The 11,868-nt window shown below is 35.8% G+C and overlaps 1 protein-coding gene across 2 annotated transcripts in view; it reads left to right on the plus strand.

Moving 5' to 3' along the window:
• The window catches only part of Col4a5 (collagen type IV alpha 5 chain), a 195,768-nt gene that overhangs the window by 167,312 nt on the left and 16,588 nt on the right, over nt 1-11,868 (plus strand). The window contains exons 38-43 of one of the 2 annotated variants that reach the window (XM_041636781.1): nt 146-226; nt 1,490-1,588; nt 3,028-3,078; nt 4,287-4,472; nt 6,132-6,140; nt 10,705-10,713. In XM_041636781.1, coding sequence (XP_041492715.1) covers nt 146-226; nt 1,490-1,588; nt 3,028-3,078; nt 4,287-4,472; nt 6,132-6,140; nt 10,705-10,713 — 435 coding nt within the window. The remainder of the gene's footprint in view (nt 1-145; nt 227-1,489; nt 1,589-3,027; nt 3,079-4,286; nt 4,473-6,131; nt 6,141-10,704; nt 10,714-11,868) is intronic. The other variant, XM_041636782.1, reaches the window with a different exon arrangement.

Genomic DNA, 11,868 nt, shown 5'->3' on the forward strand with positions numbered 1-11,868 from the left:
AAATTATCCAGCAATCATCAACATCTTTTGGATTCATTTTGGTCTTTATTATTTCAGTGCTAGTACTCTAAATTTAAGTTTGAATTATAGCTCATAAAGCAATGTGTTTATTTTGTTAATTGTTAAACTGGGCTTTTTATTCTAGGAACCCCAGGGCTTCCTGGACCAAAAGGTATGAGTGGTCCTCCTGGTAACCCTGGCCTCCCAGGAGAGCCTGGTCCTGTAGGTAAGCATGAAAAATGTCATTCTTTAAGACTGTGGTTTTTCATAGTCAGTGTGGGGAGGTCAAATTTTGTTCTACTGTGAGCATTTCCAAGAAAAAGAAATGTGGAGCTCATCTGCTTGTCATTGCATAACTGAATAAATAACTTCTCATTTAAAAATTGCCAAATTGAGCTGGGCGGTGGTGGCACACACCTTTAATCCCAGCACTCAGGAAGCAGAGGCAGGCAGATCTCTGTGAATTCAAGGCCAGCTAGGTCTACAAGAGCTAGTTTCAGGACAGGAACTACCAAAGCTACATAAAAAAACTTGCCTCAAAAAACAAAACTATATTTAAGTAGGCATTTTTGTTTAGGCACACATTTTCCAAGGAGAATAATTCTCTCTAGAAGGGTAAGTTCTAGTAATATTTTTACTTAATAACTTTTAAAGTAAATCCCTTGTCTTCTCTATGCCTATGAAGCACACATTTTCTTTTGAATATTCTGACGTAATATTAAAATCATAAAAATGTTTTAGACAATGAGTTATTAGATTATTTCTTATGGTCATCATTTCCTTTTTTTTTTAATTCTGGAAGATTTTATGATTTCTGCCAGACAGTCATGATGCACCCCTTTATCTCGGAACTTGAAAGACAGAGGAAGGCAGATTTCTGTGAGTTCGAGGCCAACGTGGTCTACAGAGCTAGTTCCAATACAGCTAGGGCTACACAGAGAAACCTTGTACTGAAAAAAAATAAAATTTCATGATTTCAAGGAGTAATTCAGAAGCACTTTAATATTTTGGTTTTTTTTCTTGATTATGTGAGTGTGCATTGTGAACGTATGTGCTCAGGAGAATACAGATGTCACGCCACTGGAGCTAGAATCACAGGTGGTTGTGAGCCACTTGGCTTGGGTGTTAGGACTAAAACTCAAGTCCTGTGGAAGAATAGCAAGCTCCCTTAACAGCTGAGCCATCTCTCTAGCCCACATTATTACTTTTTTGTTTGTTTTTTTCTTGGGTTTTTTTTTTCCAGACAGGTTTTCTCCATGTAGCCCTTATTGTCATAGAACTCACTTTGTAGACCAAGCTGACCCCAAACTCATAGAGATCCTCCTGCCTCTCTCTCCCGAGTGCTGGGATTAAAGGTGTGCATGCACCACCTCACCTGGTTCTACTTTGTTAGTTTTAGAGAGAATTGTTTGGCACTTTAATATGAAGATGGGGAAGGATGTGGAAGGAAGTTAAAAGGGTCAATATAATCTGTTGTGCTATTGTTTAGGTGGTGGAGGGCCTCCTGGGCCACCAGGACCTCCTGGTGAAAAAGGCAAGCCAGGTCAAGATGGCATTCCTGGACCAGCAGGACAGAAGGGAGAACCAGGTATTATAGCTTTTCATATTTTTCTAATTTTATAATTTTCTCCTGGTCTGCTCTGATTAGTCCTTTCATAGCTACAGGAAAACTCTGTCTTCCTTATTATCTTCTAAGGTATCACACATTTCCCACTTCCAAATTAGCTTCTTCCTTGGCATCCTGAAGATACTAGGTCATGTTTGTTGAACAGGTTGCTTTTCCCTAAAGGAAAAAAAAAGTTTTAAATGTTGTCCATTTGCTTTTCCAACAAGAACTGACCCAGAAATTTTTAAATTTCTCTTTCTTTGTTCAATCTGTACTTTATTTATGTATTTTGATTTAAGTATACAAAGTATGTCTGTCAGTCACAAGAAGCAGAGTGTGCGTGTATGTGGTTTTCATTTTTTCAAAATGCCTGGGGATTGACTTCAGGTCATCAGTCTTGGTGGCAAGTGCCTTTACCTCCTGAGCCATCTTGCCAGCTCTGTAGTTTTTCCTTTATAGTGCAACTAGCAAATATCAAGTGACAATATAGAGTGATAACTTAAAGAGTAAGCCTATACCCGTGTCCAAAAATGTTCATCTGTTTTTTCTATATGTCTGAGTGCTTTGCCTGCATATATGTATATGTACCATGTTGTAGAAGGAGCTGCAGGCTGCGTTCCTGCCACCCATCTCCCAGCCGCCTGGCTAGCTTATGCCCCAAAATAACAACACAAACTGTATTCTTTTAAACACTGCCTGGCCCATTATATCTAGCCTCTTCTTGGCTAACTCTCATATCTTGCTTAACTCATATTTAGTAATCTGTGTAGCACCATGAGGTGGTGTCTTACCAGGAAGATTCTAGTGTACGTTCATCTTGGGCTGGAGCTTCATGGCGTCTGACCTAGAGAGGAGAGGCATGGCATCTGCCTCACTTCCTCCCAGCGTTCCGTTCTGTCTACTCCATGCACCTAAGGGCTGGCCTTTCAAATGAGCCAAGGCAGTTTCTTTATTAACCAATGACCTCCCTCCATCACCATGTGCATGCCTTTCTGTCCTTAGAGGACAGAAGAAGGTGCTAAATCTCCTAGGACTTACAGATAGTTGTGAACTACTGTTGTGTGGATTGGGAGAACCAAATTCAGTTTCTCTTCAAGAGCAACAAGTTCTCTTAACTGCTAAGCTGAGACTCTATAGTTTTCTTACGTTAGAATTGTTCTATGTTAGAAGTCCGTCTTCAGGGGCTAGGCATGTAACTCAGTGGTAAAGCATGTTCCTAACATGCAGCCTCTAGGTTCTGTCTGTAGCACAAGAAAAGAAGGGGTGGGAAGGACAGAAGAAAAGGGAGTGAAAGAAAGGTGATCAGGAGAGAGGAAATTTTAAAAAATTAATTTTCAGCATGTTTGATATACATAACACATATTAGAAACCTCAACAATAAATTACCTATTTGAAATTATTTCTATTTTGTACCCTAACAGGTCAACCAGGCTTTGGAATCCCAGGACCTCCTGGACTCCCAGGACTTTCTGGTAAACCTTGAAAAAACAAGTAATATCTTCCTGTAAAATGAAAATATTCCCCAGTCCATTTATTTTTCTATCTCTACCATTTACTATTATAAAATGCATCTGAATATTCAAAAAAACCTAAAGCTCAATTTTCCTTTATAATATTTCTCAATGCTACTTAATATGAAGTGTTGTGTTAACAAAAATAACATCCTTATGGAAAATTCAATAAGTAGCCTTTCATTCCTGTCATAAATGCTGAGGACGAAATATAGAAAAAAGATGAAAACTGTAGGAAATTTAGAAGCTTCCATTTATTCAGAAACCCACTTTTTTCTCTCTGTAAAAACAGTATCGGAGTAACATATAAGAGATTTCCATAGAAATATGTACCAATAATAGAAATGTTTCTTGAAAACTCATCTAAGAGTTAAGCATGGTGACCTATATCTGAGGCTGAGGCAAGAGGATAGTACATTGTATTTCACCCTTGAATATCTAGATTTCCAGTCAGCCTGAGCTGGCATTATTTCTACATGGCAAGAACTGAGGTGGGGGAGGGAATATGTATGTTTGGATACATGTCTGTCTTCTTTCTCCAAATGTAATCTTAAAATAAGTGCTAAATAGTTAACATAAATTTGAATAATTGCAGATTTGTATGTTGATATTCATAAAAGCTTTTCTCACACTAAAATTATATCTCCTAGAAATTTTAGTATTCTTTTCATGAAAAGTGCTGCTTTAATTTGCTACTGTTTTATGGCTCTTAAGTATTTGTGTTTTATAATAAATGTCAAGAGCAGATTGTCTAGATTGTGATTATAAACCCTTAATATCATGGTCTGAATATAATAGCAGCCATTGAATTTCATTACGCTCAAAATTAGACCCAAAGTGTTAAACAGTTTTTGTATCCATCTTGAACCAATTCTTGAAGATACTTAATGCTTTTTATATCTTGTCTGTCTTATTTTGCTCATAACTAATGGTCATGTGATCATTGTTCTATGTCCTAATACAAAGGATACCTTTTAGGATGCTGTCATTATTTCTGCATTGCTAATAAGTACTTCTGGTGACAGATACATGGTTTTAATATAGAGAATATATTTTGCATGTGTTTGAAATTAGTGAATTTCATTTGCTTATCAAATATATGACTTAAAGACCATCTTATAATTCAGCATTTAATATTGTTTACTATATCACTAATTTTATTTCTACAGGTCAAAAGGGTGATGGAGGATTACCTGGCATTCCAGGAAATCCTGGTCTTCCAGGTTCAAAGGGTGAACCAGGCTTTCAGGGATTCCCTGGTATGCCAGGTCCCCCAGGTCCTCCTGGTTCTCCTGGTCCGGCTTTGGAAGGTCCAAAAGGAACCCCTGGGCCTCAAGGCCCTCCTGGGAGACCAGGTATGATCATGTGTGGTACAGAAAATGGTCTGTTTACCAGTTTGTGTAGTTCATTTTGCTGCCAGGTTATTCTGTTTTTAGGGTTTTAGAATTTGTCACATGGGAACTCCTTATAAGAAAAGAGCTTGGTTCATACCTAGCTCATTCTACTATACATGTTCTTTTCAGTAATGCATATATTATTTACTCAAAATTCCAGTATAACAAAACAACTTGAATGAAAAACAGCAAAAATGCTGGTTATGTTAGTATTGTTATTAATGATAAAAGTATACAATTAACCTGGCATCAAAATGCAATCTGCATTTTGTAATGTAAGCTTCTCAGCATGTCGTCACAGAAATCATTCTAGTGATCACCAAATACATGCTTGTGTTCCATACCAGAAGCTGTTGCTATGGTTCTGTCACATGATCAGCGGATATCACGAGGCACAATAGAAAACTTGATCTCTAAGAACTGGGCAATCAAATTTATCTTCAGCTTCACAGCATGATCAGTTTGATAATCTCTTCATACTTCATTCTATACCTCGCCTTTCCTCTGCCCACTCTTTAATCCATCCATCTTGCAACCACGGTTCACAGTTTCATTTCGTGTCTGTGCTATGTCCTTCCATTCTACTAATTGGGAAATGTTCATTTTCACCCCAGGTTAACGCTGCTGAGCCCAATTGCTGGTGATAGGTTATTAAGAGATTTAAGGGGCTTTTATATTCACTTTTTTCTAGTAGCTGAGAATTTGGCCGTCTTTTTTTTTTTTTAAAGAAGAGAAATTTGAGATAGAAAGAAATCAAGCAATTGTCCTTTTGATGTTTGAAAGTTCTTAATTCTTTTTTAAAGTGTACCTTAAAATGAAAAATTACATTTAAATTACAATAAAATTGTGAGTTAGTTGGACTTGATTTCACTGACATGTGCCCAAAAACCATGAATTAAACATTATGTACTGGATTCAGAGCACCGTTTTCAAAGTCAGACAGATTTAATGTGAGTTGGCTTGATTGTTCCTAGACGGTGTTGCTTTTCCTTTGCTTACTACTAAAGAAAGCCAGCAAAAAATTCTCAGCCACATTAACTGTCTTGCATGCAATATAACTGAAGCCAGTATCTTGCTTTGTTTGTATGTCATAATTCAAATAAATCAAATATTGTCCTTTTTCATTCTACTTAACACTGTGGTAATTTGTTACTAGGAATGGAGCTCTCTGATGGACATTCCTTTAAAATAATAACAGAAAAGCAGTCCTCAGAAACATGCTTTTGCAATAACTATTTTAAAAGAACAATCAAAGTTTTTAGAAGAATGCATACCTAATGAGTGATTTCTTGATTTATTTATGAACTACAGATCCAAAATAAATTTTTAAGCCAGTTTCTCTTAGAATTGAATGTTGAGCCTACCTTGTAATAATGAACATCATTTTTGAACTTTTAAACTATAGTGTGTGTACAATGTACAATTTTCACTTTAGCATTAATATTAAATTGAGACAATTTGGTTTATATATGACTTTCAGAGTGTTCTATTATTAAATTCAACTTTAACTTGAAAGTATATAGTATAATGCTTTAGTTTCTTGATGTTTCTAACAGTTTTGATATTTTCCTTTTTGTTAATGATGACATTGGGCCTTGGTGAACTTCCGTCTCTACCCAGGTCCTCCAGGTTAGCTCCTTAACTCCAAAGTAGTAACTGCATGGATTGGGAAATTTTACCTATGTATTTTTGTACATATATTATGCATGTGTATATATACATGTATGTCCCTGTTTGTATTTATACCTAATGTTTTTACGTTTTTAAATAGATTTTAAGAACATATGCCAATTCAATTTTTAAATGGTGGCTTGGACCTAAGTTGTGAGGAAATTGTGGATACTAAGTATTTCTCTCAGAATGGCTCCACATTATCTAGTTAGGAAAATGAGCTAAATTAAATGCCTCAAAATTCATACATCTGGGCCATTTTAATTGAAATTTTATAGTACTCAATTTTGTCAAAAAGGCTTTTCTTTTTGTAGACTATATTTTTTATTGTTTCCTTATAAACTTGTAATGCAATGAAGCTAAACTTATTCAAAAAGGCATTTAAAAAATAATATGGATTATCGTATCGTGCAGATAATATAATCCTTGATTGCCTAAACACACACACACACACACACACACACACACACACACAGAGAGAGAGAGAGAGAGAGAGAGAGAGAGAGAGAGAGAGAGAGAGAGAAAGAGAGAGAGAGACTTTTATAAGGTTTCGAACATCTTCACATTTTGACTTGTCACATATTTCTAAATATTTGTTTTTTTTTTTTTTTTGGTTTTTTGAGACAGGGTTTCTCTGTGGCTTTGGAGCCTGTCCTGGAACTAGCTCTGTAGACCAGGCTGGTCTCGAACTCACAGAGATCCGCCTGCCTCTGCCTCCCGAGTGCTGGGATTAAAGGCGTGCGCCACCATCTCCCGGCTTAAATATTTGTTTTTATTTTGACTTATGAACACATTTGTGTATTCCTGTGTGGGAATGTGCACACACATGTCTTTTTCTTATTTTTAGGAAGGAAGTGAAGTGGAGATAAAGTTCAGGTACCCACTAAGGCCAGAGGCATATAACTCCCCTGGAGCTGAAGTTGTGAGCTGCCTAATATGGGTACTGAGAACTGAACTTGGGTCCTCTGCAATGTGTGCTCTTAATAGCTGAGCCATCTTTTCAATCCCTTGTCACATATTTTAAATTGCACTGCTGTGAAGAAGTGGTACGCATAAATAAAAAAACCTCAATGCCACCAGCACAGAATAAAGGCTCACAATAATATACATGTTCATCACCCAATACGCAAACAAATTTGTCAAAGTTAGCTAGACATTGTGGTGCATGCCTTTAATCCCAGCACTTGGAAGGCAGATACAGGTAGATCTCTGTGAGTTCAAGGCCGGCCTAGTCTACAATGTGAGTTCCAGGACAGCCAGAGCTACACAGGGAAACTCGGTCTCAAAGCAAACAAACAGACAAAAAACAAGCCCATGTTCACCTTCCTAGATATGGACGGAGGGGGGAGGACCTAGGACTTAACACAGGGCAGGGAACCCGGACTGCTCTGTGGACTGGAGAGGGAGGGGGAGAGGAGTGGGGGGGAGGGGGAGAAGGGTGGGAGGAGGGGGAGAAGGGTGGGAGGAGGGGGAGAAGGGTGGGAGGAGGGGGAGAAGGGTGGGAGGAGGGGAAGGGAAATGGGAGGCTGGGAGGAGGTGGAAACTTGTTTTTTGTTTATGTTTTTTTTTCTTCTTTTCGCAATAATAAAAAAAAAGAAGAGAACTTAAAATTGGAAAATGTAATTTTCTCTTTCGGATAAAATTGTCTCATAAGTTCAAACATGCATAAATATGTTTTACTTTTAACATAAGTTAAAAAATAAACCATTGAGATACCAAAAAGGAAAAAAAAAAAAAACAAGCCCAAAAGCAAGCAAACAAAAATACAGTAAAGAAAAATTACCAAAAGCCACCCAATGGAGAAAAAAACCTGTGGATTTCTAATTTTTTTAATGCGTACCTACTCTGGAATGAAAAATTAGCCCTGGATATTTCAATGTATTTATTATTTTTTTAAATTAAACCGGCATTTTGTCATTTTTAGAAAGGAAGTAAAGTGGAGATAAAGTATCATCCTGATGTCTAGCTTTTGAGAATGGGAAGTCTTTTTTTTTCAAATGAACTAAAAACTCAGTTTGTGGGGGAAGCCATGAATCTCTATGTAAATTTGATTATTCCCATACCAACCCATGCATACGTACATTTGTTCATACATAGACACACATGCACAAAATATTTTATGTAAAAGAATTTATTTACTAGGAATGCTTTATTGTTTTTATTGAGCTATATATTTTTCTCCACTCCCCCTTCTTTCTCTCCCCTCCCCTTCTACCCTCTCCCATGTTGCCCACACTCCCAATTTACTCAGGAGATCTTGTCATTTTCTACTTCCCATGTAGATTAGATCTATCTATGTCTCTCTTAGGGTCCTCATTGTTGTCCTGGTTCTCTGGGATTGTAAATTGTAGGATGTTTTTACTTTGCTTTATATCTAAAAGCCATTTATGAGTGAGTACATATGATATTTGTCTTTCTGGGTCTGGGTTACCTTACTCAATATGATGTTTTTTAGATCCATCCATTTGCCCACAAATTTCAAGATGTTGTTATTTTTTTTTCTATTGTGTACTACTCCATTGCATAAATGTACCACTTTTTCCTAATCCATTCTTCGGTGGAGGGGCGTTTAGGTTGTTTCCAGGTTTGAGCTATTACAAACAATGCTGCTATGAACGTAGTTGAGCACATGTCTTTGTGGCACAATTGAGCATCCTTTGGATATATACCCAAAAGTGGTATTGCTGGGTCTTGAGGTAGGTTGTTTCCTAATTTTCTGAGAAATCGTCATACTGATTTCCAAAGCAGTTGTACCAGCTTGCATTCCCACCAGTGATGGAGGAATGTTCTCTTTACCCCACACCCTCTCCAGCATAAGTTGACTCTATAATTTAACATCAGCAATCACCACCTTATATATAAGACTATGGTTTTATATATGGTTTCTTTTTCAGTTAAATTTAATTAAGTGATTTGAAGAACAGTGGATCAAGGCCTCATACATAAAATTGACTTGGCATATGACTCATTAAAATGTAGCCTTTTAGAAAATAAAGTCTTAGAAGTTTTGCTATGATGTGGTCCAAAGATCCCCGTGCTGATGAACTATTAAGATGTCTTACATCAATAAGATATCTTTCTGAGTATTCTTATTATCAGGTTCTTCTACATCAAATATGCATATAAAATATCTTTACTTTGAATTATACTAAGTGACAATTCTAATCTAGGTATTTGGACTATAAGTCATCGGTTAAGTTGTTATATGTGGTTTGGAGACTATTTAAATAAATAGAAATGCATTTTTCTAAATTTCAAATTCTCAAATGATTTTAAAGTTCTGGTTTTAATCATCATTGTTTTCTTTTAGCATCTTGCACATGTCGGACAGTAGTTTTATATTTCAAAATTAACTTTGATCCTTATGTAAACCTGTAAGGAGGATAGTGTATGCAACACTATTCTTGTTACATTCAGAGACTGAACTGTCCAGAGTAATTTTGTAACTAAATAGCAGAGTCAAGAGGAAGTTCCAAGGTGTTTTAACACCTGGGACTCAGTGGTCTAGCACAATTTATTCTCTCTAATATTCAATGTTTATCAATCATAGCAAGAACTCTAAGAAAAAAGAAACCATGTTTATAGTCAATTAACACTAACCAAAGAGTGTTCTTTTGTAGACTTTAGTATTTTTATGTAATGATCTCCCTTTTAAATGGTGAATAGTCTGATAATATGTACATTAAGTAATACTTTTTTAAAGCTGTTGTCATACTTTAAATGGCTTGGGGTGGGGTATTGCATGCTAGAATATCTTAAAGTACCCCTTCACTAATAGTCTTCATATCATTGGAAAATTCAGATATTTGTTTTTATGTTCAAATGCTTAAGTACTTATTACAAGTACTAATTTATAAAAGAAGGCCTCTTGATTTATTATAAAAAGTTAAAATGTGAATTTATGAAACGGTATTTGAATAAGACAAAAGTACAATTAACAATGGTGTTCCCTGGTTTTTATTTTTCCACTGAGTCACAAGTGAGCTTTGTAATCAAATTTTTGCCTGTGATGTTTTGAAAGTTAACTGTTATCATATTGGGTCACTCTGAACATCCAAATAAGTGCTCATTTCACGTTTTTATTAAAGGATGGCAGAGCTAAGATATGCCTAAATATTTATTCACAGTTACCTATTTGTTAAAGGAGAAAAAATGAAGGCTCTTGGTGAAATGGTACTATCTTGCCAACTTGAATGTTTTCAGAAGCTTAACTTTTAGAAATGCATAGTAGTATAATAATGTTAACATAGTCTCTTAAATAGAGCCCCCCATTAAATTAGTGACCAACAGCTTATTCTCTAGAATAAGCTCTATGTGAAAAAGATTTTGTTCTCTCTATTTCTGAATGGGTCTGTTTGCATATTGATTGTGATGTAGGTATAAGAAATGCTGACAAAGGGGATTGTTTTTAACTTGTTCCATAATGTGAACCACCTCTAACTCATAATCTTATTTTGTACTGTGTGGTGTCTGACACTGCTAACATCGATCTTTGGGCTTTGGTGAACTCTGATCTTCCCAGGTTTCCAAGGTTAGACTCTTCACTGGTCAGTTATCTCTCTTTTTTTAAATACTTTATATATGTGGTAAGAGAAACGCACTTTATTGCTGTAATTCAGAAATCATTGAAAAGTGATGTTATCCTTAAATACTACCCTATTGGGTCTCAGCATTTTGGAGAAGGTAATATGATGTATTTACTGTTGAGTTTGGAATAATATCAGATCTTTGTGATTAGATTGTTTGTAATAGATTCTTTTATGTAAATAAATCGTGAGTTTTAATTAGATATGCAAACACATTCACATTGTAAACTGCAAGATATTTATTTAAGCAAGTATCTACATAATTTCCAATACCTGCATATGGACTTTATGTTTTTATAATTCTTTTTGTCCAGAATTGCTCTGAGTTGTGTGTTCAAGGCTGTTTACAATAATAGAGGAAGGAAGCTATTGTGTACAGTTAAAATTAAATTTCTATGTCCTTACTATATCATTAACTTAATTTTTGGAGACAGTACAAGTGCCAGGTCTGAAATGACATAAAATTCCTGGTATTTTATTTTAGTTGAGAAAAGCGTAGTGCCTCTTCATCAAATGATGCAGTCGTCTAGAAACTCCAGAGAGGTGGCAGTCAGGTGTTCAGTTTTCCCATCTGAAATTTTTACTCATCATTGTCATTAGGTTTTCAGAGCTCATTTAGTTTTTACTTAACAGCCCAATTTTCTACCAGACTTCTAGTCTAAATTGGGCAAATTACCATGTTGGTTTAGAAAACCTTATTCGAGTGTATTTGAGCTAAGCAGATGTGGTTTTCTTTTCTAAATACAAAGTACCCCCAAACCTTTCTTTAGAATGGGGAAAGGCACTTTTGTGATTGTGGTGTCTGCATGCCAAGATAAGGTAATTGTGTGACTTAAGTTTTCTAAATGTGAAAATTAATTACTGTTTTATCATGAACTTGCTTCCTCTTTGTCATAGTCAGATAAATGACGCATTATGAAATCACTTGAAAATCCTTAAAATGTTAAAAAAAACTTGTAAGATTCATTCTTCTCTTTGATTTTACTATGAATAATGTAATAGCAATCATAACTATCTAAATATCAACATTTCGTGGTCCTTACTATTTGATAGGCACTGAACTAAGTAATTTTTACCTGCTATTTCATTTAATCTTTCCC

Source organism: Microtus oregoni, unplaced genomic scaffold (genome assembly GCF_018167655.1).
Source record: "Microtus oregoni isolate MIOR12 unplaced genomic scaffold, Mior012 000050F_005, whole genome shotgun sequence".
Lineage (NCBI taxonomy): Eukaryota > Metazoa > Chordata > Mammalia > Rodentia > Cricetidae > Microtus > Microtus oregoni.